This window comes from Dendronephthya gigantea, unplaced genomic scaffold, assembly GCF_004324835.1.
Source record: "Dendronephthya gigantea isolate DGI-Jeju-01 unplaced genomic scaffold, DenGig_1.0 000007F, whole genome shotgun sequence".
Taxonomy (NCBI): domain Eukaryota; kingdom Metazoa; phylum Cnidaria; class Anthozoa; order Malacalcyonacea; family Nephtheidae; genus Dendronephthya; species Dendronephthya gigantea.
The window spans coordinates 2,087,301-2,109,271 of record NW_021163017.1 but is presented as its reverse complement, the minus strand read 5'-3'; the positions used below and the strand labels follow the sequence as shown (position 1 = coordinate 2,109,271).

General features: G+C 35.9%; 1 protein-coding gene across 1 annotated transcript; it reads left to right on the top strand.

The window, feature by feature from the left end:
• The first annotated feature begins 41 nt into the window (after positions 1–41).
• LOC114517181 (piezo-type mechanosensitive ion channel component 2-like) lies at positions 42–21,492 on the top strand. The gene is made up of 41 exons (XM_028536840.1): positions 42–487; positions 2,281–2,376; positions 2,817–2,942; positions 3,057–3,099; positions 3,279–3,722; positions 3,876–4,038; positions 4,292–4,468; positions 4,947–5,216; positions 5,400–5,517; positions 5,723–5,761; positions 6,245–6,447; positions 6,585–6,733; positions 6,979–7,408; positions 7,812–7,991; positions 8,261–8,353; positions 8,497–8,553; positions 8,980–9,126; positions 9,471–9,672; positions 9,810–9,902; positions 10,382–10,566; positions 11,073–11,288; positions 11,542–11,810; positions 12,011–12,100; positions 12,348–12,415; positions 12,715–12,834; positions 13,304–13,668; positions 13,963–14,445; positions 14,825–14,906; positions 14,997–15,055; positions 15,316–15,362; positions 15,589–15,739; positions 16,205–16,308; positions 16,484–16,591; positions 16,668–16,826; positions 17,109–17,256; positions 17,474–17,665; positions 18,340–18,450; positions 18,590–18,762; positions 19,016–19,147; positions 19,365–19,640; positions 20,702–21,492. Exons 1-41 carry the CDS (start codon positions 424–426, stop codon positions 20,952–20,954), a joined length of 6,885 nt encoding a protein of 2,294 aa, XP_028392641.1. The 5' UTR covers positions 42–423; the 3' UTR covers positions 20,955–21,492.
• The last annotated feature ends 479 nt before the right edge of the window (positions 21,493–21,971 follow it).

Sequence of the window (21,971 nt, the reverse complement as noted above, 5' to 3'; positions counted from 1 at the left end):
TCCACCAACAACATTTATCGATTAATCGATATTGCATGTTGCGATGTTGGTTCACTCTCCCCCCTGTTGGTATAAATAAAGCAACAAACTTGAAATGGCGCATAACTATAACATGAGGTGTTCTAAATTTTACATATCGATAACTGCGTTGCATTGTGTGTAAATATTAGCTTTTTTAATTTCTCGTGTCGTATCCCGTCGATATTTTGGCGACGATGTTTGTCTTCGGTGTTAAATTGAAAGTTTCAAAAGAGCTTAGAAATTTAAGATTGATTGATGGCGTTTTCTCCACTCAATATCGTGATCAATATTTATGTCGTTGAATGATGGAGTGTGATGATAAAATTAGACATGCTGAGAACTCAAAGTTCATGTTTATAAACAATTATTTCAGCCACGTTTAAAATTGGCTGTGTTTGAACAATGACCTCTCCGATCTTATGCGCTGTGCTCTTCAAATTTTGTCTACCCATCATTTTGGTTGCAGGTAAGACAATTATTAAATTTAAAGACTATTTTTATATGGTTTGATATATAACAAATAGCAATCCTTTTGAAATTTACTATCAATGAACATGCCATGAAATTTGAATTGTTTCAGCGGTCCATTGCAAAATAGCATAATATGTGTGTTTCCGAGCACTACAATCTTTCCTTATATATTTAGAATTCAACCACCATTCAAATTCAAAACCAAATTTCACAAGAAACATAAGTATAAGCCTATAAGGATGTCTTGAAGCACAGTAATATTACTGCAGTCATAGAGATATTCCCAAGCGGTATTGCTGTCCCATAATGCAAAGACTTCCTTAGACCAAAGTGTCCCTAATTAACATAAAAAGCTTAACTAAAGTAGTTGTCCCAATGTATAAAGCCTCATCAATGACTAGAAAATAAAATTGCAAAATTTGCATCAGAAAAGTTGGCAAGATGGGTCAGGCTGGCAATTTTCAGTCGTTAATTAGATTCAAAGGCTTGTGCAAGATATTTTAAGGGTAGATCGATATGCAGACATTCTGTTCTGCATGTCTCTTGTAAACGTTCATGGCAATTACCAGGACCTACTGGTTTGAAAATTGCTCATATTTCATTTGTTCGGAATTCTTAAGGACCTAAATTCCGGTTATTTAATTAATTATTTTATGTTTATACACATTGCAAACCAAATATACTGTGTTGGATATATGACAGACAGTAGAAAACTTTTATACAATGAAAGTTCAGAGTGCATACAAAGTGTTACTGGATATTAGACACTTTAACTCATTATTAGGGCATCTAGAAAATATTTTTGTAATTCAGAAATCAGATATTTGCCTGTAATACTGTAGATTTATTCAACAAAGTTTCTCAAGTACTGAAAGTGAAATAGAAAGTATAGGAATGCACTTGCAGTGATATTGGCATGTTTTGAAAAAATTATTTGCCACCTTAAATCATCAGGATTTAGGATATAGTTTTTCCAAGACACTGCATGATAGCCTTTGCTTGTAAATAACCTATAATTGAGACTGAATTTTGTGCAGAAACATTTCAGAAAACAAGCCTGAATATATAAAACAATACCAAAGGGAAAACTTGCTTCTAAAATGGCATAAACTTTAAATTTTAAATTAGTTCAATAATTGTGCCTTTGTGGAGATTAATCAATTTTATATATACCTGAACCAAAAATATAATTTGCAGTTATAAAAAGAAAGTAAAAGACCTAAATATGTCCTTTGAATTATAATAAATCGGCGCTGCAAAGTTGAAAGTCGAAAAGCAGTTACAGTTTCAACAAAAATACATCTGAAAATACCTTTGATAGTGTTTTTCCCCTTCTACTAATGACTTTGAAATTTGAATCATCAAATATTGAAATTTCCCACGATGAAAAGGATTATTTCATGCTTTTTTAAACAGAATTTCAACCACGACTTACCCTGACTTCGTTTCGTTTTTTCCCCGCGCGGCAAACTTTCACGTGACCAATTAGTTGCGTTTAGGAGAAATTAATTTTTTATCAGCATCGAAAAAACGTATTAATCATTTTATAGTACAGAAATACAAAAATTTCTTATTGTTTTGCGTTTTGAAATTCTCATTCCAAATATCGTCGAGGCTATGTCATAAACTGGCGAAATTAACACGAAATACAGTATAAAGCAGGCATGATTTAAGTACAACAGTCGTTTCGACCGCAAACATCAAAGGAGAGTTATTCGGTTGGCTTTTCCTTTTATATTCATGCCATTCTTTAACATTTAATAATGATGCAAATTTTTCTTCTTTTAGCTTTCATATTTAGATTTAATGGATTCTCTCTGTTGTACCTGTGTTGTTTCTTTTGTATTCCACTTCTGCCAAGCCCATCGGTTAGAAATTGCCGAGGTAAGAAAAACGGCCGGCGAAGAGTCAGGTTGACGATATGTAGTCAGGCCATCCTGGGTTCAATCTATTTTTAAGTTCGAAGATTTATGTACAGATTTTTTAAGCGAGTAATCCCCTCCACAATTGCACGTTGCGTGACATGTTGTTTAAGTTTCGAAACTTTCAAAGAAAATCCAAGGAGTTTCTGAGAATTTGCCAAAAATTTAATGGCATTTCAAGGGTTCTTGAAATATAACGAGCTCAAGGAGCTCAAGAAGGTGCATGAATTTCTTGGCTGCGTTATTACTTGAAATGACAAAAACTGATGATTTGCTTTGATTCGAATTGACAACAACAATTTATTTAATTGTTGCGAATGTACATCGTGTAACATGTTTCTCACGTCAGTAAATGCCCAATTATAATGTTTGTGTGTTGTGAAAAAAATTCTCTTTTTGCAGGTAAAGGAACTACAATTTCATTTCTGAAGGCTCTGATATTCCTGTCTGGGTTAGCGTCAGTTGCACAAATTGTTTTTCAAATCATACTTGGTTCTTTGTCCCCATATGGACACTTTTTGGAGAGATGTAAGTAAATATCGGTCTGAACTAGCTTTAAGTCTAAAGATGAACAAGATTTCTCAAATAAATTTCGATAAGTGCTACTTTCTTCTCCGTCATTTTGTGGCTTCTTTAAAATAGGTTCTCTGCTTGAAGAAGTTTTACGAGAAATTGGCTTGAACAGGTTTGTGTGCCATTTGTTTTTATCGCTTGATAGTTTCAGCCAGGCGCACAAATTTCAATGCAATACGAGGAGACAGCTCAAAGCAAGCATCTATAAAATGCCTGAAAAGATAAACTCTCTGATAAGAAGTGAAGAGTTGTTATTGAAAATGCGTATGATTTTACACATTTTCTTTCTAGATTCGACAATGTTTCTGCCTTGGATATTTTCCGTTTGCTTTTGCCGGATTTGATCATTTTGGTATTTTCCATATTCTGCTGGATAAACACCAGAGCGTTGGGACGTTTGCGTACAAATAACGTCAACGAGGGATCGAACCGAGATAAAACTTTCAACATCAGTTCCAACATAAGAAATTACGTTCTACCATATTTGGTATTGCTTCTGCTTCTAGTGGCGGGAATATCTGTACCATGCCTGATATCCTGTGTGTATTTTCTGTTGTTCTTGTTGTTCGGCACGATGTGGTCTATGCATAAGACATTGCATTCGCATTACTGGACGACGTTGTTTCGAGTCAGACTATTTCTTATGATTTATTCTGGATCGCATCTCCTGGTGTTGTATTTCTATCAGTTTCAGTTTTTCCAGTCGTCGTTACCAGTGAAATCTTTGCCAGCGAGGTAAGTGCAATTTTCTGGTCTCTGTTGGACACGACCAAAATGTGACACACAAATATAAACAGTACTGCATGCATGTATGACGAAAAGATAGCAGTTTACTGAATCACATTGAAGAACTAATCATGATGGTGTTAAGTCCTTATTTCCCTTTAGACTTCTAGGATTGGTTGGTTTTGTCGAAACAAGATGTAATAATCCACAGGCTCTTCATTATCGAGGTGAAGATCTGGACTGGCCTCATTTTGTATTGGTCGCCGTCGTTGTGACCCTCTACTGGTTCCTTGCCACGGAAATCAGATACGATAACACCGATCAGGTCTGGCAGTTTGAAAGTTCATCCAGTCGTAAATATATTATTAATTTAGCAGTTCAATCGCGAATATTGTTAAGATAGAAATTTATAGAAGTACATGTATAAATGTAGTAAATATTGTTAAGATCATTTACACAGTAGTCCATCCATAAGTTATAAATATTGTTAAGATAGTTTAGTACTTAATTCAATCGTAGATATTGTTACGATAGTGTAGTGGCTCAATCTTACGTATTTTTTGTTATACTTCATTTAGCATGGTGATAAATGTGACGAAGAGGCGGAACAGGCTTCAGAACAAGACGATGAAGAAGCGGAAGCCGCAAGAAACGGCAGCGAAGATCGTCCAAAACTGACCGTGAAAGAGACAGTATTTAGTATTCTATCTTTCTTCATGGCGCAAAGTTACATTGCTTCTCTAATCATCATGATGGTGAGTGTACTGTAGGCTGAACCAATAACACGTTCTCGCTGAGCTAATGGGGAAATTTACGTGAAATTGTCATGGGTATATATGGCGTGATATGCACATCCACGGTAGTGCTTACGCCATACATATCCACGACATTTTCCCGGCGTCTTATAGGTTCTTGTTTGCTATATATTTCACTAATACATGATGTAAAGTGTGTCGCTAAAAGTTAGCCTAACATAAGTCATATTCAAACAGCTTGATTCCAATTGGGGTATTTAGTTTCTGGGAACATTCTGTGTAGAAAATAAAGCCTTTAGAGAAAGGTGATAGCTTAATGATAAAGCTTTTTATAATCTATAAAACCCCGTTCAGAAATTCACCTTGTAAAGAATTCAAAAACATTAGTCAAACTCTATTCGTTGTCTAGAAAAAAGCTGGCTTAAAAACTATTATTGAGAGAGTTTCAGCCGATGCTACTGTATCATTTCATTTCCAGGCATGGAGTATTATCTACCATTCTTGGTTGACTTTTGTCCTGCTGCTCTGGGCTTGCCTAATCTGGATAACACCTTTCGCTCGGTCCTTTTGTATGGTAACTTCGCCATATCTGGTAATATATGCCGAGGTGTTACTACTCATACAATATATTTATGGCCTGGATTTGAACGACGACGAGCTACCGATGAAGAGCGCGTCAGGCGAACTGGATTACGAGGAATTGGGACTCAAAAAATGGAGATACCCCTGTGTGCATTTGGCTGTACAGGTAAAGAGTATTGAAAGATGGAGCTGTCCATTCTGTTACCTGTAGCGTGTTCGTAGCTTAGCTGTTTTGACGTGAAAATTCTTCTCATACTTTTTAGAATGATCTTTTCAGGGTTTCAACAGTAATTCTGTCTGTTCAATTCATCAGCGTTCTTTATCAATAGAAATTTATTTGTTTTTTTAGACTCTATTCACGTGGATCTTCTGGATCACACATCACCAGTACGTCAAAGAGAAGCAAAGCCGGACGGATGGAGAAGAATTCGCACTGCGACCAATCTTCATCGCGTTAACAAGAATGGGTAAGTGAATCTACAGTGTCGATCGAGGGGACTAATCTCCCCAAGGTCGAACTAAGTTGTGTTATGTACAGGCTTTTGAACCCCACCCAAAACGCTTGCTTTGACGAAATCAGAGTTTGTTTTGAAAACAGTGTTACCCCCCTGTCTGTCCGTGTTTTATACATAACCTAATCCATCATTAAAAGCGTTCCGTTCTTACATTTAGTTACGGGGGGCCAAGCTCAGATGGCTGCTCCAGCAGAAGGTACAAATTTTATATTCCTAAGCTACATGCACCTACTAATTACGTATGTTACATCAAAATTACGTATGTTACATCATCGTGATACACCAAATCCGCACGTAAACAAACAATGCGAGTCGAAGTTGTAATTAGGAACTGTCAACCGCAACTAAATGTTTTATTATTATTTCACAATTACTCGCCAAAGGCAGCGTAAACATCGCTGAATCAAACAAAAACGAGAAGAAGTTTTTTCCAGTAATATTTACTGAACCTGTATAAGTATGTACAATGGTGATAATATGAGATAGTGTCCAGACAATGCAAGATAAAGTATAAAAAATTCTCCAAGGTGGTTTTTAGCTCAAAGACAAGGCAAAAATCTTGTAGCTCATCACAGTACATCTTGTAGCTATGATATAAACGTGAATTATACTTTTACGTGCATTAAATCACTTCTGACTATTCAGAGAAAGATGTTGCATAATCGTTTTCATCCCATAGGCAATGAAACGTCTCAAAGCATTCCAGATACCGGCGATACAACTGTTGATGTGATATTTATGAGATGGATAAAATCGGTGCTCAGTAAATACTGGATCCTAGTTTGTTGTGGTGCTTTCCTATTGGTCGGTCTCCAGAATGACGTATCAATGTACCAAATTGGGTACATGGCCATATTTCTGTTCCTGTTCGTATGTTATCAGGTATTTGATTGCTCTGTTGTTTCTTACTTGTGTAGTACGTATGCTATAGAACCGCGGTTTCCTGAATTACCTAAAATTGCACTTTTTGTGCCTTCTCCAGATTTTCAAATTCCATGCCTAATCATTCTTCTTTATAGGTCTCGTTTTCATTTTGGCGTGTGATCCTGCGTCCTGTGTGGTGGGCGATGGTGATTTACTCTGTGTGCATTTTGCTGGTTATATACACGTACCAGTTCGAAAATATGCCAATGTACTGGCAAAATACGACGCATCTTTCTCAAGAATGGTTAGTTGTATTTCTTTAACTGCAGTCTGCATTTGACCAAGAACTAGCACTATTCATATGTCGAATGAATGAAAGAAATTAAAATACTATTAAGTGGTAATTTATCATTTTATTGTTCGTAATTTGATTTATGCTACGTGCATGCATGTGATTGCAATGGCCATGTTCTATTAATTGGTCTTTGACTTGGTAAATTCATGAATGTTTTGTTTTCGATAGCAAATTTAAATTGTATGTTTTCGCAGGTTATACGACCTGGGTCTTCGTCAGCATACAAAAGCTAGTCTGCTGCTAGAACTTTTGACTCCAACCGCTTTCTCAGTAATAATTGTCATCCAACTGCATTTCTTCTATCGGCCATTCATGGCCATGATTGACCTTCGTCCACCGCGCCAAGAGGTCAGGCCAACAACTGATGAGGAGAGGGTCTCCCTCACTCTTTCAAATGATCAAGATGAAGGGGAATTTATCCCATTATCTAATATGAGAGCAGCAAATGGCACTGCGTCCAATCAGGAGGCATTTTATGGTAGAGATGAGAATGATTTGACGCCACCCCAGAAAGCGTGGTTGTTAGAGTGTTATAACCACATGACTGTATTGTTGTGGAGATTGGGTGAACTTCACATGGCCAAAGTCATCAGCTTCACTTTGATTTGCGTCGTTTTATCGAAGGTACAGTATGTATTCAAATTTAGATCACCAGTAGGTACTGTAATCCTTTGAATACCATCCCTAAAATGCTATTACAAATGTTCAAACATATATACTGTATCTATGTCATAAAGTATGTATATATGTATGTTTTGTGGAGGGATTTCCCAAACTTTTAAACCCGGAATTTTGAGCCCTTTCAATTTTTTATTACTTTACAAAAGAAAGCTTTGCAAATGCATACGTACAAGATCTTATGGAGCTCTAATTCTAGTGCAGTCACTTATTTATTTTATATAAAAAACATACAAATGAACTTCTTTATTTGTGTAGCTACGTTCGTAGGTAACTTGAAAACAACCTTCAGTTTCATTGATTGTGGTATACATTCGAAATGATGTTCTTTTTTAATCATTGATTGTAGGTTTGTGCCATAAATGCCGTAATCATTGTTTTGCTGGCTATAGCAATGCCTTCTGGTATCATTCAAAGAGCATTGTCGTACTGTTTTCTAATATGGAGTTCTTTGGTCATCTTGGCAAAGATGTGTTATCAGTTACAGTTCGTTCAAGAAGATGTATTTCAGCATAACTGTTCCAATATGGTAGGAATCTTTTTAATATATTTTATGTTGAAAAACGTGTGTGAAAATTAAATGTCGTCTTTATACTATGATGTACATAAGTGGTACTTACTCGGAAACTTTTGTATTTGATGATGAAAGCATAAGTGCATAACTCAAATTTTTTCTAGCTGAACATTTAATTTAATACGGGAATTGTCTATTACAAGTCACTTCTTTTAAAATGATTGATCTGTATTTGTTTTTCGAAATGTATGCGGATTTAAATGTCCGCCTTTTTCTTATTGTAGGTGTTCCGTCGATCTAACGTTGTCAACCACTTCACTAACAATGCATTATGGGTTGGCTTTTATAAAACGGAAAATATATCCGCTGACATACAGGTACTTTGTCACTGCATATTTCGTGTCTCAGGAACTATGCTGTACTCTACACTATAGCAATATATTTGTTAAAAACGTGCTGTTGTGATTCTGTTGTATAACTAGATTAATCTGGAATGTGTTTTGTGTTTTTATTTCATAAGGGGTATCTTTTCATTGTTTTCGTGATCGTTTTTCAAACAGTCATAACGCATCATCAGGTGAGATTGAAGAAAATAGCTGTGTGCTCGGGTTCCTTGTTTGTGATTGAAAAATCTCCCTAAATTTAGAAGTTCCTATGAACGTTTTCATGCATACAATTTTCATACACTCTTCTTACATGCACACCTGCATCGGGTGAGGTCTTGCGTATAATATTACTTTTTGCTCTGACACAAAAAATTTTCATTAAATCGAAGTACTTGGATTCGGTATAGTTATTATAAATAATAAGGCCAGTTTATCCTGGTAAAGTTCCCGCATTCATGCAAAGTAACAAATCATGTAGTCATGTTTGATATTACCACGTACGTTTCATGTACACCTAAATGAAGAAAGGTTTTCGTCTGCAAATGTTCCGAATACTCCATCTGAATTTGTCATGCCGTTTGTCTCTCCTTATATATTAACATTACCCTCTGTTTTAGAAATTGTGCCGTATTAAATACTGTTCAAGGGAAATACCGAAAGGAATATTGTTTCCAGACAGCGTCGAATTGGAGCATGCCGACAAGGGTTTGGCGGAGATGTTCAAATATCTTTGCAATAAATTTTTCTATAATTTTGGATGGGAGGTAATTACATCATAGCTTTGTCCAACTTTAACTGTCGTGTAAATATCTCATGCCTGTAGATTTTATTTTTGTCGAGGTAGGCAATCTTCAAACGGACCTAGGGTTAGAAAGTGGGGCTATTATTTTTATTGAGTTTGGAGTTCAACCGACCTTCAAAGCACGGTTAATTCCCTGGACACCTCTTACCCAGTCTTCGGTCCCTTATCCCAGTTTGTATTTTATCCATCGTGGCCCACGTGTGCGCACCCCCTGTGCACCCTCTCAATGAATCCTACACTGTGGTGTGAATGACCCTAACCCAGTTATAATCCCAATAAGCCTTAATCTCCAGTCTCTAATTCCAGGTGTGTGTTGTATCCATCGTGATAAACATGGGTGTTCGTTGTGATGCAGTCTCTGTTGTATATTCCTTCTGGCTGGGAACCTTTCTCATGCTTGGTCGTAAAAAATCATCGTCCATATGGAGACTGTATCTTCTGTTTCTTGCTATAATGTTACCCGTACAGTATGTTCTTGTCTTGGGATGGCCTCCTGGGCTCTGCACAGGTAATGATAACTATATGCAATTTGTTATCGCTAAGTTCCAATGTTTTAAAACTAACGAATGTTTTAAAATGATAAAGAGATGAAATAAAATTATTGTATTCTAAATACGATGCATAATTTGTTTATTCAATTTATAGGGTATCCATGGACAACACGACTTGACCATAATCTGATCCATTGGATGTTCCTAACTGATCCCGAGGATCCCCAAAATGCTAAATTGTTATTAGGTAAGTTTGTTGTGTTTGATAAAACAGTAAAAACATTTAATAATTACCGTAATTTATAGTGTCTAAGGCTTTGACCAAGGGACGGTTGAAGAATTTACAAACCGCTTTAGTTTGACTAACATGCTTTCCTTTATCATGGAATTTGTAAAATCTATCACAGGCTGTAACAGTACATTAATCCCGATGTGAAAACAATGCTTTTAGTGCCATCACTCTGATCTATGCAGACATAGATTAGCGAGGTTGTGATTTGTTTATCGCTTGTGGACGAAAGAGCAGTTTAAAACTGATGCAGTATTATACATAACTATTTATCATATGGCAAAGGAGTTGAAAAACTTTTGACTAATTCTTCGCTGGTTTGAGACATTGTTAGCCCTGTGCAATATGTACTTATAAAAGACAAGTCAAACATGATTATGACTTTTTTAGTTTCATAGATATGTACCTTGGTCACAATAAAATCTATTTATTTGCAGTTGATTTTTTCCAACTTCTGCTGGCTTGCTGTCAGCAAAAGGTGTTCGCAAACGAGCGAACAGAACCGACCACCGAACCTGTACCGAATGATTCTCCAAGTCATGTCAACATTCAAGAGACAAGAAGTAACAGATTTAACTCGTCAGATTTTATGAGAAACAAAACGTGGTTGGATATGTTTAAGGTATATTCGTGGCTTTTCCTCAATTGTTGAGCATGCATGGATTTTAGATAAGGTGAAAAGTTTTTGGCTCGAAACCTAGTCATAGCTCTGTTCCGGGATTGTGCATACGTAAAGCTGGTTCCCACTCCCGGACCGTATCGGACAGAAAAGTTCTTTTATCCGTTTGTTCGCAACCAAAACTTAACGTTTTAAACACAAAAAACCCATTTGATCCGGTCCGGGGCATGATTTTTTTCAGTGGAAAGCTGCCTTAAACAAGATTTTAATGAATCAATATATAGGAAGAAATTTTCTTTGTATATACTTTACACCGGTGAAGATAAAGATTTCTTAATATTGATAAATCGCGCTACTAAGGGAGGGGAGAACGAATTTTAGAGAAAATTTCATAACCAGCGGCTATCTTTTGTTTTTATTCGCTGAAATTAACCTGGCCTTCGCACCGCCTGACTGTACACCAGGCACAAATTACAGGTTCATTCACGAGTAAACTTTACTTTTTACAGATTTTTTTATTTCAACACATTTACTGGGTCACGTTGACCGTAGTGTACATCACGGTGCAGAGCACCATCAGTATTTTCAACTTTGGTTTTATACTCGGCTGTTTCTTCTTCCTGTGGCACGGGCAATCACTTTATCTTCATACGAAGTTGATTTATTGGTGGAAGATATTTATGGGTTATAATTTCTTCGTTCTCTTTCTCAAAGTTTGTTTACAAGTAAGTTAACAGAATTTCCGCATTCCGAAAACGCATTTTGAATTTCGTCCAAAAATAGAAGTTATAATCTGTAACAGTTCACCTGATCATATCAGAGATAGCGATACCATTATTTCATTTATCACCAGTGTTTCCTCCATAATAATAAAATTATTATCGCTGTGTCATCACTGGGAAGACGTTTCATGATACCCAAGAATGCTTAACGAAATCATTTCAAAATTATCAAATAACACATTATAATGTTTTTTAGCTGGTGTCCTGCGTTTGGATTGACGATGTTAAAGAGTACAGCGGATGCTACGTCCTACAGTTACTGAGTCTTTACTGCCTACGTCAGGCTGGGTATACGTACAGACCGCTGACACTCGCCGAACGTGACTGCATATCTCCAGATGATACCGGCCTTTCTATGGACTGCGCATGTTTCGTATTCCTGTTGATACAGTATCGGATCTTCACCAGTGACTATTTCTATTATGTCAAAAGGGAATTGAGAGAACAAGCAGAAATGGCTTCCTGGTAATGTGCTCAATTTTTTTGTTTTAGCTTTAAATTTTAGGGCATGCAGGCGATTGTATATGGAAGGCGTTAGGTCTAATAGCGAGGAGGAATGTTCTGATGAAAGAGTTTCTCAACAGATTCTCGTCTGTTTCACGATTCTGTATAAGTGGTATTGGAAAAAGATCAATGTTGTTAATTTTTCTTTTTGAAAAATATAGGGGAGCTCAATTTATTGACCAACAACTTAAGGCGAATCTGGAGGCCGTGAAGAAAAGGGATGAAGAAGAAATGTCAAAAATAAAGCGAAGGTAACAGGAATGATTTGATCACTTTTTCCAATGTACTACACACTGCTCACCAAAATCCATTATACTAGCTGAAGCTAAATTTACTTCAACGAGAGGTCGAATGTTGAAAGTCAAATGTATTAATGAGACTAGTGTAAATGAAGCATTATATATATATACAATCGCCGTATTGCAACATCAAACGAAAAGATAAAAGCAATTTGCGGACGAGACTTTTCAAATGGGCATATCTTATTTTCTTGTTCAGTGTGAAAAAACTAAAGAACAAGCGAACACTGCAACACAGGGCACAGGAACCCAAGTCACATTACGAAGGTATACGAAAAACTTTAGATTAGATTTATTTGTGCCTGTTAAATATAAAATGTTGCTAGAAGATCTTTAAAGATAATATTTTTACTGGAATTCTTCAAAAGTATAGTATATCCAGCCACCAATCGTTTTGATATTACATGCCCTATTGTCAAAATCCTTTGTCTATCGGAAAATAATACCATGGATCTCGATTCTTAGTAGCTAGTGTGAATAAGGCCTTAGTTTCAGGTAATCTTAGCACTTGAACAATATAAACATGTACGGAATTACTGTAAGCGTCACTTTTGTTTTCTTTTAAGCGATATATTCTGGCGGTTATTACCAGTTTGAAAGCGGAGAAGAATCAGGTTCTGATTCCGACAGCAATTCTGATGAATTCCCACAGGATCGCGGTAGTCGTGGCTCCAATGAATTTAATGGTTTGTACTATAAACGTAATTTTAACACGATAAAGTGCTGATTGAATGGGATCGAATGAATATGAAATAGATATGAATTAAGTGGAACTGAAAGAGGTAGATGAGATGGAGTGGAATGGGATAAATTGAAATCGGATAAACGAAGTGGGGACCGGTTAGAATGGAGTGGAATAGGGTGACGCGGAATAGAATGAAGTGGAATATATTGAAGTGGAGTAGAATAAAAGTGGAATATAGTAAATTAGAATGATATTGTGATTGAGTAAAATGAAGAAGGATAGAATAAAGTAAAGTATAAGTGAAGTAGAATAAAATGAAGCTAAATGAAGTGGAGTAGAATGATATAGGATCGAAGGAGCAGAATCAACATAGATTATGATGGGTTAAGACTGATGTAGATTAGTTTTAATCCCTTACAATAAATAGCTAGGCTTATCTTGATCGATGCCGTGGTTTGTTTTGTTTTTAGAAAATGGAAGTGAATCGGAAGAATTCGTGAAAGAGGAAGATAAACAGAGTGAGAAAGAAACGTCTGTTGGACAAGAGCAAGACCAGCCAACGGATTCCCAAAGCAACACTTCTCAAACAACACGTGCGCGTGTCGTAAAGAAACTAAAATCCGTATTGAAATTATTCCTAGTTTATGGAAAGTGGGTTTTGGATAAATTGATTGGTTTCCTCAATCTACTTAGCAAGGATTATCGAGCTGTTGCCAGACAGCTCAAGAAAGCTCGAAAAGAAAAGAGACAAATGGAAATAATCAGGGAATACAATAATAGATCACGTGAAATGATGGCTTCAGAGTCGATTGATGACGATTCAGTGGATGCAAAGGTGTGATGAGTTACATTCGTTTTCATGAAAAATGTTTTTTCCACTAAGTAAATTTAATGTTTGCACATATATTCATGAAATAGAGTAACTTTTCGGTCGGATTGAGTAGCGTCGCTTTTGAAAATGAAAGATAGAATTTGTGTTCAGCCAGAACAAACTGTTTAAAATTGTTGTACTTAATCATTATTTTATGGACCTTCAAAATGATCGTTTGTAACATACAATATATTATGTAATGTCAGTAAACGAAGTAATTGCAAACAATGTTGTAACATTTCCTATTCATGTTTCCAGTTGATCAATTTGCAAGATGATACCATATCCTGGACTAGTATAACGACGGGTGAAGTTGACACGATTGAAGGAGGTTCCATACCAAACTGGCGTCTCATGAAATTCGTCCGGGCTTTGTATTACGCTATCATTTCCCAAACGAATTACCTTTGCTTCCTGATGATGATCATCAATCACGTCGTGTACGCGTCGGTATTGTCCATGGCATTTCCATTGTTCATCTTCCTTTGGGGAATGTTATCCATTCCACGACCCACGAAGATGTTTTGGATCACGGTCATAACCTACACGCAATTCGTCATCATCATCAAGTATATCTTCAAATTTGAGTTCATTCATTTCAACGACTGTAGCAGCACGATCGAACTAAGAAATGATCCCCTGTGTCCAGCGAGAATATTTGAAATAGAAAGAGACGGAGCGACTACCGCGTACGATTTATTGCTGTTGTTAGCAATTTTCTTCCATCGCTATGCATTACAGGTAAGGCAATCACAATTCGTTCTTTCCAATAATAATTTCCTAATTTTTCATTCGAACATGGTCAGAGAATGCTTCTGTTTGCTCTGTATACTGGATTATTAAAAATTTTTTATAGTGTTAAACACTTAGTTCCTAATGAAGAGCGATTGAGTTTAGGTGCAATGATATTGTCCCAATATTTAGATCAACAGTTTAGGTGTAATGATATTGTCCCAATGATATAGATCTTACGTGGTGAATTTTATATCTGGGCTACTCAACCAACCAACCAATCTAGATATTTTCGTGCACACCAACATGACCCTTATTTAACATCGATGGATTCTTAATGATTTCACAAGCACTATCTATTTTTTATATATATATTTTGTCTACATAGGCTCATGGTTTGTGGAGAGGTCGATTAAGCTCAGAATTTGGGAATGCTTTTGGACGTAATTCCTCTTCAAATGTGGAAAATGGTAAGTTTTTTACGTTGAATTGTTTAACAAGATGACAAGAATTGTAGGCATGAAGTAAAGAATCTTCGCTTCTCTTTTTCACGCACGTAGATTCCACTACAGTTGATTCTCGGGGCGACGCTAGATCGGATGATGGTACCGTTTCGGTGGTAGGAAAATGTTATTTATTTATTTATTTATTTATTTATTCAACTTTTCCATAATGCTGGATCTAGGTCCCAGTTGCTTTTTATAACTATATTACCTAAACCTGTTGTAGTTATAGCTTTTAAACACATTCAATTGGCAAGGGCATCCACAAGTACCTCCTTGCTTCCCTTTTTTTTCAGCATAGAGAGTATGCTTATCTGCCCGCGATTAGAAATATTCTACTTTTCTCATCGAGCTGATTTTGATTCAATTGTCTTAGGAAGAAGACCAGGAGAGACTTGAAGAAGGTCCCGAGAAACATAAAGGGTATTTTATTTATTTTATTTATCATATTTAGCTTATATTATTTAGCTTAGACTTATATGGATTACGTAGTAAATAAAGTGTACACTATGTAACCAATATACCTACATCTGACCTGGGTCAGTTGTATAAAAGGCTAGTTAACTTTTGACCGTAGTTAAGGACAGAATTAACATAGTAGTTACTTTACAGTAACAATTAACAAGCGATAAAATGTCTATGTATGTAGGATTGTCAAGAATGTGGTCACGTTTATCCACCGAATGGTCGATCCAAACATCGGATCTGGTGCCACTGATGTGTATGGTGCAATGTTTGGCTGCCAATTTATTATCTTTCTCATCATTCTTTTCAGTTGGTCAGCGTTTGCTGAAGCTGAGGTACTCACTATAGTGCAATTTTGTGCGTCAACATATTAGCAAGCTTGTTTTTTCCTGTTAATCACTTTAGACAAAGAAAAACTGCTTGTAAACTACATATAGTGATATTATATATGTGTATTTTAACTACAGTATCTTTCCAATCACATTGGAAAGATACTGTAGTTAAAACACAAATATCAAGAGCCCGTGCATTGCATCGTGACATAAATTGCTTATAATGTTATACTGACAAAATTTAGGTCCCGAATATTTGTGTCATAATATTCTTGTAATATTACAAAGTGTATAAAGAACTTAAATCATAAGTTTGTAGGAATAACGCCCCCTGTGTTCCTACAAACTTATGATTCAAGATCTTTGTTTTGCGCGCGATTTTGAAGACATGTATAAACTTTTCGTAATGTTTTGCCGACACTATGGTATATATCAACTAACGGAAAAGATCATTTCCCCCTTTTTTAGCCGAGTTCCGATGCGAATTTCGCCCAGATTATCGAAAAGAATGTTGTACCCAGAACGTTTCTCTACATGGTTCTCACTCAGTTTGTCCTAATCATGATTGACAGGTACGTCAAGTGTGTTGTGTATTTATGACGGCTAGATTATAGCTTTCTATTGTAAATTTTCGAAGCGAGCTTCAGATTGGAATTTGGATTGGATAGCCATGGGAATTAAGATTATGTCTCGTGTTAATTCTATTTATTCTATTTAATGTTTGATGATGTATAATACCGATTTCAGAGCTCTGTATCTTCGAAAATTTGTTCTTGGCAAATTGTTTTATCTCGTGGTGCTGGTCATCTCGTTTCATATTTTTATGTTCTTTGTCGTTCCCTATCTTACTAAAAGGTAAGAGCTAAGAGCTGTGGTAGGTTTCCTTGTGGCTGTATTCATTAAGTAAAATCTTACATCTCTTGTTTTTTAGGCGATTCCAAGACAACGTTCCTGCGATATTCCTCTATCTTTTTAAATGTTTATATTTTGGCTTTTCCTCGTATCAAGTACGCTGTGGTTACCCAACGAGGATTCTGGGAAATTTTTTGACAAAAAATTTTACGTTGATAAATGTAGTTCTGTTTCAAGCGTAAGTTATCTCTTGTATTTTTGAGCATGTTTTCGTTTTATTAAACTGTCATCCTCTATAGTCGTATATTTTGTTTCGGGGGATGGTTCGTATCATCATAGCGAAACCATTGGTTCTTACAAACTTTAGTCTTGTTTTGCGTAATTTGTAACAGACCTTTCGCTTTTTATTGAATGTGTTTGTAAACTATACATTTTTATGGCTCGAAATTTGTTCAAGTTTGCTCTTTGTTTTTCAATATCCTAACATTTCTTTCGTGTTTTTTTTAATTCATTTTGAAAGAATTCAAACAATACCGTTCGTATTGGAGTTACGTAGTTTACTTGACTGGGTCTGTACAGACAGTACGCTGACCTTGTTCCACTGGCTCAAGATGGAAGATATCTACGCGAATATTTACATCTTAAAATGTTATCGTACCGCTGAAAAGGTGAAGTCACTTTTCTATATAGAACCGTTGTGGTGCTTCGACTACACCCTAGCCTCTAGTTGCATTCTGCAAAGTAAAACGAGTTTCGTTTATACCTCATCATGCTTCTAAATCACACGCTTCTCTCTCTCTTTATCAGGAGTTTGATTGTATGGTGGAGTAAAATTATGGCCTAATATTAAACTTCATCAGTGAAAATTAGTTATGTTCTTTTTAGACGCCATGGTTTCGACATGATCGTGGCGCCCAGTATCCGTCTCTCAACAAGTGGGCCGTCGGTGGTTTCCTAGTGCTCCTGCTGATTTTGATTATTTGGTTCCCATTATTGTTCATGTCCTATATCAACTCGGTGTACACCAGCAATACTCCTACTGATGCCACATTCACATTGACCATTGGCGGTTATCAGGTAAAACTTTTACCGCGTAAAATGCTTTCATTTAAACGATTTTTCTTAACACTCAAATATTTATTTTTTGCTCGTTCATTGTCAACCATTTTCCCATTGTGTATTCGACAAAACGTTGTTCGGTTTTTTTGTTGTTCCTGTTTTTTTGTTGTTCCTGTTTGTTTTTTTTTTTTTTTTTTTTTTTTTTGCTTTATTTGCTTTTAATGTTCTCGTAATTTTGCATGGTAATATCAGAATACAAATATAAATTAGCTGTACCTACAAACTAATTTACTTATGTTATTTGCTTTTGTTGTTGTTGTTGTTGTTGTTGTTGCATGTTGTGGTGGTTGCTGTTTTTTTGTTGTTGCCGTTTGTTATTTGTTGTTGCTGTTTGGTTGTTGTTGTTTGGTTATTGTTTTTGTTTGGTTTTTGTTGTGTGGTTGTTGTTCTTGTTTGGTTGTTGTTTGGTTGTTCTTGTTTGGTTGTTGTTGTTTGTTTATTGTTGTTTGTTTATTGTTGTTTGGTTGTTGTTGTTGCTGTTACTCTTGCTGTTGTTGTTGTTGATGATGTTTATGTTTTTAATGTTTTGATGTTGTTGTTATTGTTATTGTCTATGTTGATTTTATCCTGTCGCTATCATACCTGGCTATTTTTCGAATGCAGTGCAAGTATATTTAATATGACTTTTATAGCCTTTGTTCAAAGTCAGTGCCCAGCAGCAGTTCTTGAAAGTTTTGACTGATTCAGAAATAGAATATATCAAATCCAGTAATAGACCGTATCAAGGCTCGTCGCAAAACCAGGTAAGAATTGTGTTGTTGCCCTGATATTGCCACTAGCTATATTTCGTTTCTAAAAACACCAACACCTTCATCCTGATAAGGATTAAACCGTTACAAATACTTTGTATTGTCTATATATACTTACATTTATCGTTTTCAGATTGACAGTTTTCTGGAAAATTACAAAGCAAAAGGAAATGTAGTTTTAGTTCGTGTTAGTGGTAACTCGAGCTCAATTTGGACAATCAGTCCGCCATCAAGGAAATATTTAGTTAATGATTTATTGTCGAATAATACGAATGTCACATTGCGTTTTCAATGGGAATTTACACGGTGAGTGAGAGATTGCAACTTTTTGTTTTGTTCCCACATATAAGCCTGTTAAAGCAGAATCTGCATTGATCTGCTAAAAGATAAATGTGTCTTCTTTAACAGAGTTTAACTTATGACTAGTGTATTCCCATTTGTAGTATTGGGGGTGGTTATTGGAGCATTGGTTGTAGATGTTTCCTGTGCATGGAACCTATGATATAGATAGGAAATTTAAATTTTCAAAAAATACAGAATATCAATGTACCAATTTTAGAGAACCACTGACCGCATTAGTTCAAGAAACGATATCTGGAGTGAATTCAATCGTACTCAGTCCCAATGACACAGTGCGAACACATCTTGGCAATATGTTAGTGGATTCTGCTAGCAGGGGACAAGATGAAATGTAAGTTATTACATTGAATTATACTAAAAACAAGATGATTTTTTTAAGTGAATCTAAATAAGAATGTGTAAAAACATCGCAATATTTAGTGAAAAGTTGAACATTATCAACACTATCGACAAAGAACTCAGAAACATTAGAGGTTATATTTACAAGCAATGGAGATATTTGAAAGTTTATTATCATAGGAATATTCAAATCATTATCCATTTTCCAGAACGATCAAGAATCTTTTCCCGACATTTATTCGCGTGCCAGCGAGCGGTCAGGCCACGGCGTTGACTGAGCTGTTTAATGCGAGTTACGTTGACTGTGGAATAAAAGTGAGAGTTGGTTCAGTTCCCAACGTCACCGGCGAAGTCGAATGGTGGGAATTGACTCAGAAGAGCCCCAGACCAATATTTGACTCAAGTCAATCCACATCAGATCTGGAAGTTATAACATTCAATGATTTTGTTCCACCTTTGCATTTTTCCTTTTTCGCCAGTACTGGGTGAGTTTTTTGTGCTTATTTTTTGCTTTTCTTTTCTTAATCTACTGTAACTTTACTTCAGCCAAATACTTATCAGCAAAAATGTAGATATTTTTCAACATTATTCATCGTGTAGCTCTTACAAGCAATCGCGCGCGGTTCAAAAATCCTTGCTTTTTGTTTACCAAATTCGAGACAAATTTAATATGGCGGATTGATAAGTATACAACGAGTGTTGCGAAATACATTTTGAATATGTAGAAGGAAAGGAGAAAGTATGTATAGGGGATAAATTATGAATTATTAAATAAGGTAAGACAAATATCAAGGGCTGATGATTTCAATGTTTGCAAAATTCTGCGTACCATATCACAGACCATATATGCAGATTCAAACCTTCTCGAACCGCACATTCACAATCGGCATAATAGGTAATTCTACAGGGTGTCCCAAAAAAAACCCAAAGCTATTGAAATTACCCATAACAATGTAATAGCTAGAATGCCTATATAAGCACCTTGTTCAGACCCACAAATGTAGAAACGTTTGACATAAGCCTTTCTATGCATGATGACAGTAAAATTTGTAACATGCGATAAAATTATTTTTATTACCAATATTTACACATTTCATTACCAATATTTACAATTTTGAATGTTACAATATTTAAATTTACAACTGAAGCACCATAACCTTGAACATGTCCCTCTTCGAGAAGAAGTCATTTTAACAATTGGGGTGTATAAAAAAACTGCAACCTTAGAAATTCGCAGCAGCCTACGATATTTTTTATTGAGTAGAAGCGAACATATATGAATATTAAGTGTTGGCTGTGTTGTAGTTTTTTTATACACCCTGTAGGTGAAGATATAGCGTAGGTCTCATTCTTGGACAATACTACATGTACAGGATGTCCCAAAACAAAAACTATTGAAATCTGTAGTTTACTTACCATGCATCATCAACATTTTCCTGGGCGCCTGCATTGACCTTAATGCATGGTTACAACGCGTGCTCGTTATACCTGTAATTACCCTTACGGCCTTATACCATGCATTTAATCTTGTTTCAATGATTTACAGGATAATCGGTTTATACGTTGGATTCGTTTGGTTGGTCGGCAAGTTTGTTCGTTTGTTTTTCACGTCGATATCATATCGTATCATGTTCGACGAGATGCCGGATGTGGACAAAGTCTTCAAGTTGTGTTTAGATATTTACATGGTGAGAGAGACGAAGGAATTTGAACTCGAAGAAGATCTATTTGCAAAATTGATGTTCCTTTATCGCTCTCCAGAGACGTTGATAAAATGGACGAAGTACAAGAGGGATTAGGTATATTTTATTACAAAGATAAAGAATTCTAAAAATTAGATAGCTTTGACTATAAATTGCTGCTACAAAGCTGTTTCACTTAGTCCAATTTGGCGACGAAAAAATTCTGCGGAAATTGTCGTGGTCTTGCTGCAAAGAATAGTAAAATCTACCTGGTGCATGTGCCCAGAAAGTACACACTTTGAGAAATAAGTTTTTTTTTGTTTTGATGTCTTATTAAAATGGTGAACCAGCGTGACCAGGTTATTTAAGGTCTCGTATGCACTCATATTTATTATTTTATATATTCACCTTTTACGCTTTCGTAAGTATGCATTTAGGTCGTTACAACAGAAAACTGATTTTAATAATCAATAAGTCCTTTTGTAGGGACACCCTGCATTGAAATCGGCAAAGCCTACCAAAGACTGTATAGTCTATGAATTCAAATTGGCCATAATTATTGTGCTTTTAACTAGCCTATCTTTAAGGGGCTGTTTACATGAGCCCGGTTACCCGAGATTCAACGAAGTGTGAGATGATTTTGAAGTATTGAAATGAGCAGATAACATGATTCTGGTAGTCGTATAGTCACCACAACAATAGCATGTGCTTGTTTGGTGTCATAAAGACTTATTTCAATACCTCAAAGTCCTCTCACGCTTCGTTGAATCTCGGGTAACCGGGCTCATGTAAACAGCCCCTTTGTCAGGTATATTTCATAGAATTTGCGTGCATGGCTATTGTAATTTGAATGTCGAATTGAACGGGCAAAACGAATATTTATATGATTATGCTCTTATCTCATCTAGTATAGTTCGCTCCTGTGTGTGAAATATGATTTGTAAAATAATTTATTTATGAATAGAATCAGCAATGTGTGGACGCTGACAAAGATTATTTTATGATGGAGCTTTGAGACTACGAAGTAGTTGTTAATTGATGGGAACCCTTTAATTTAATATCCTTCCGTTGGAGGGTACTACATGCAGTACAATTTAATTTTCCCATAGTCAACAAAATAGCAGAAAGGCATTG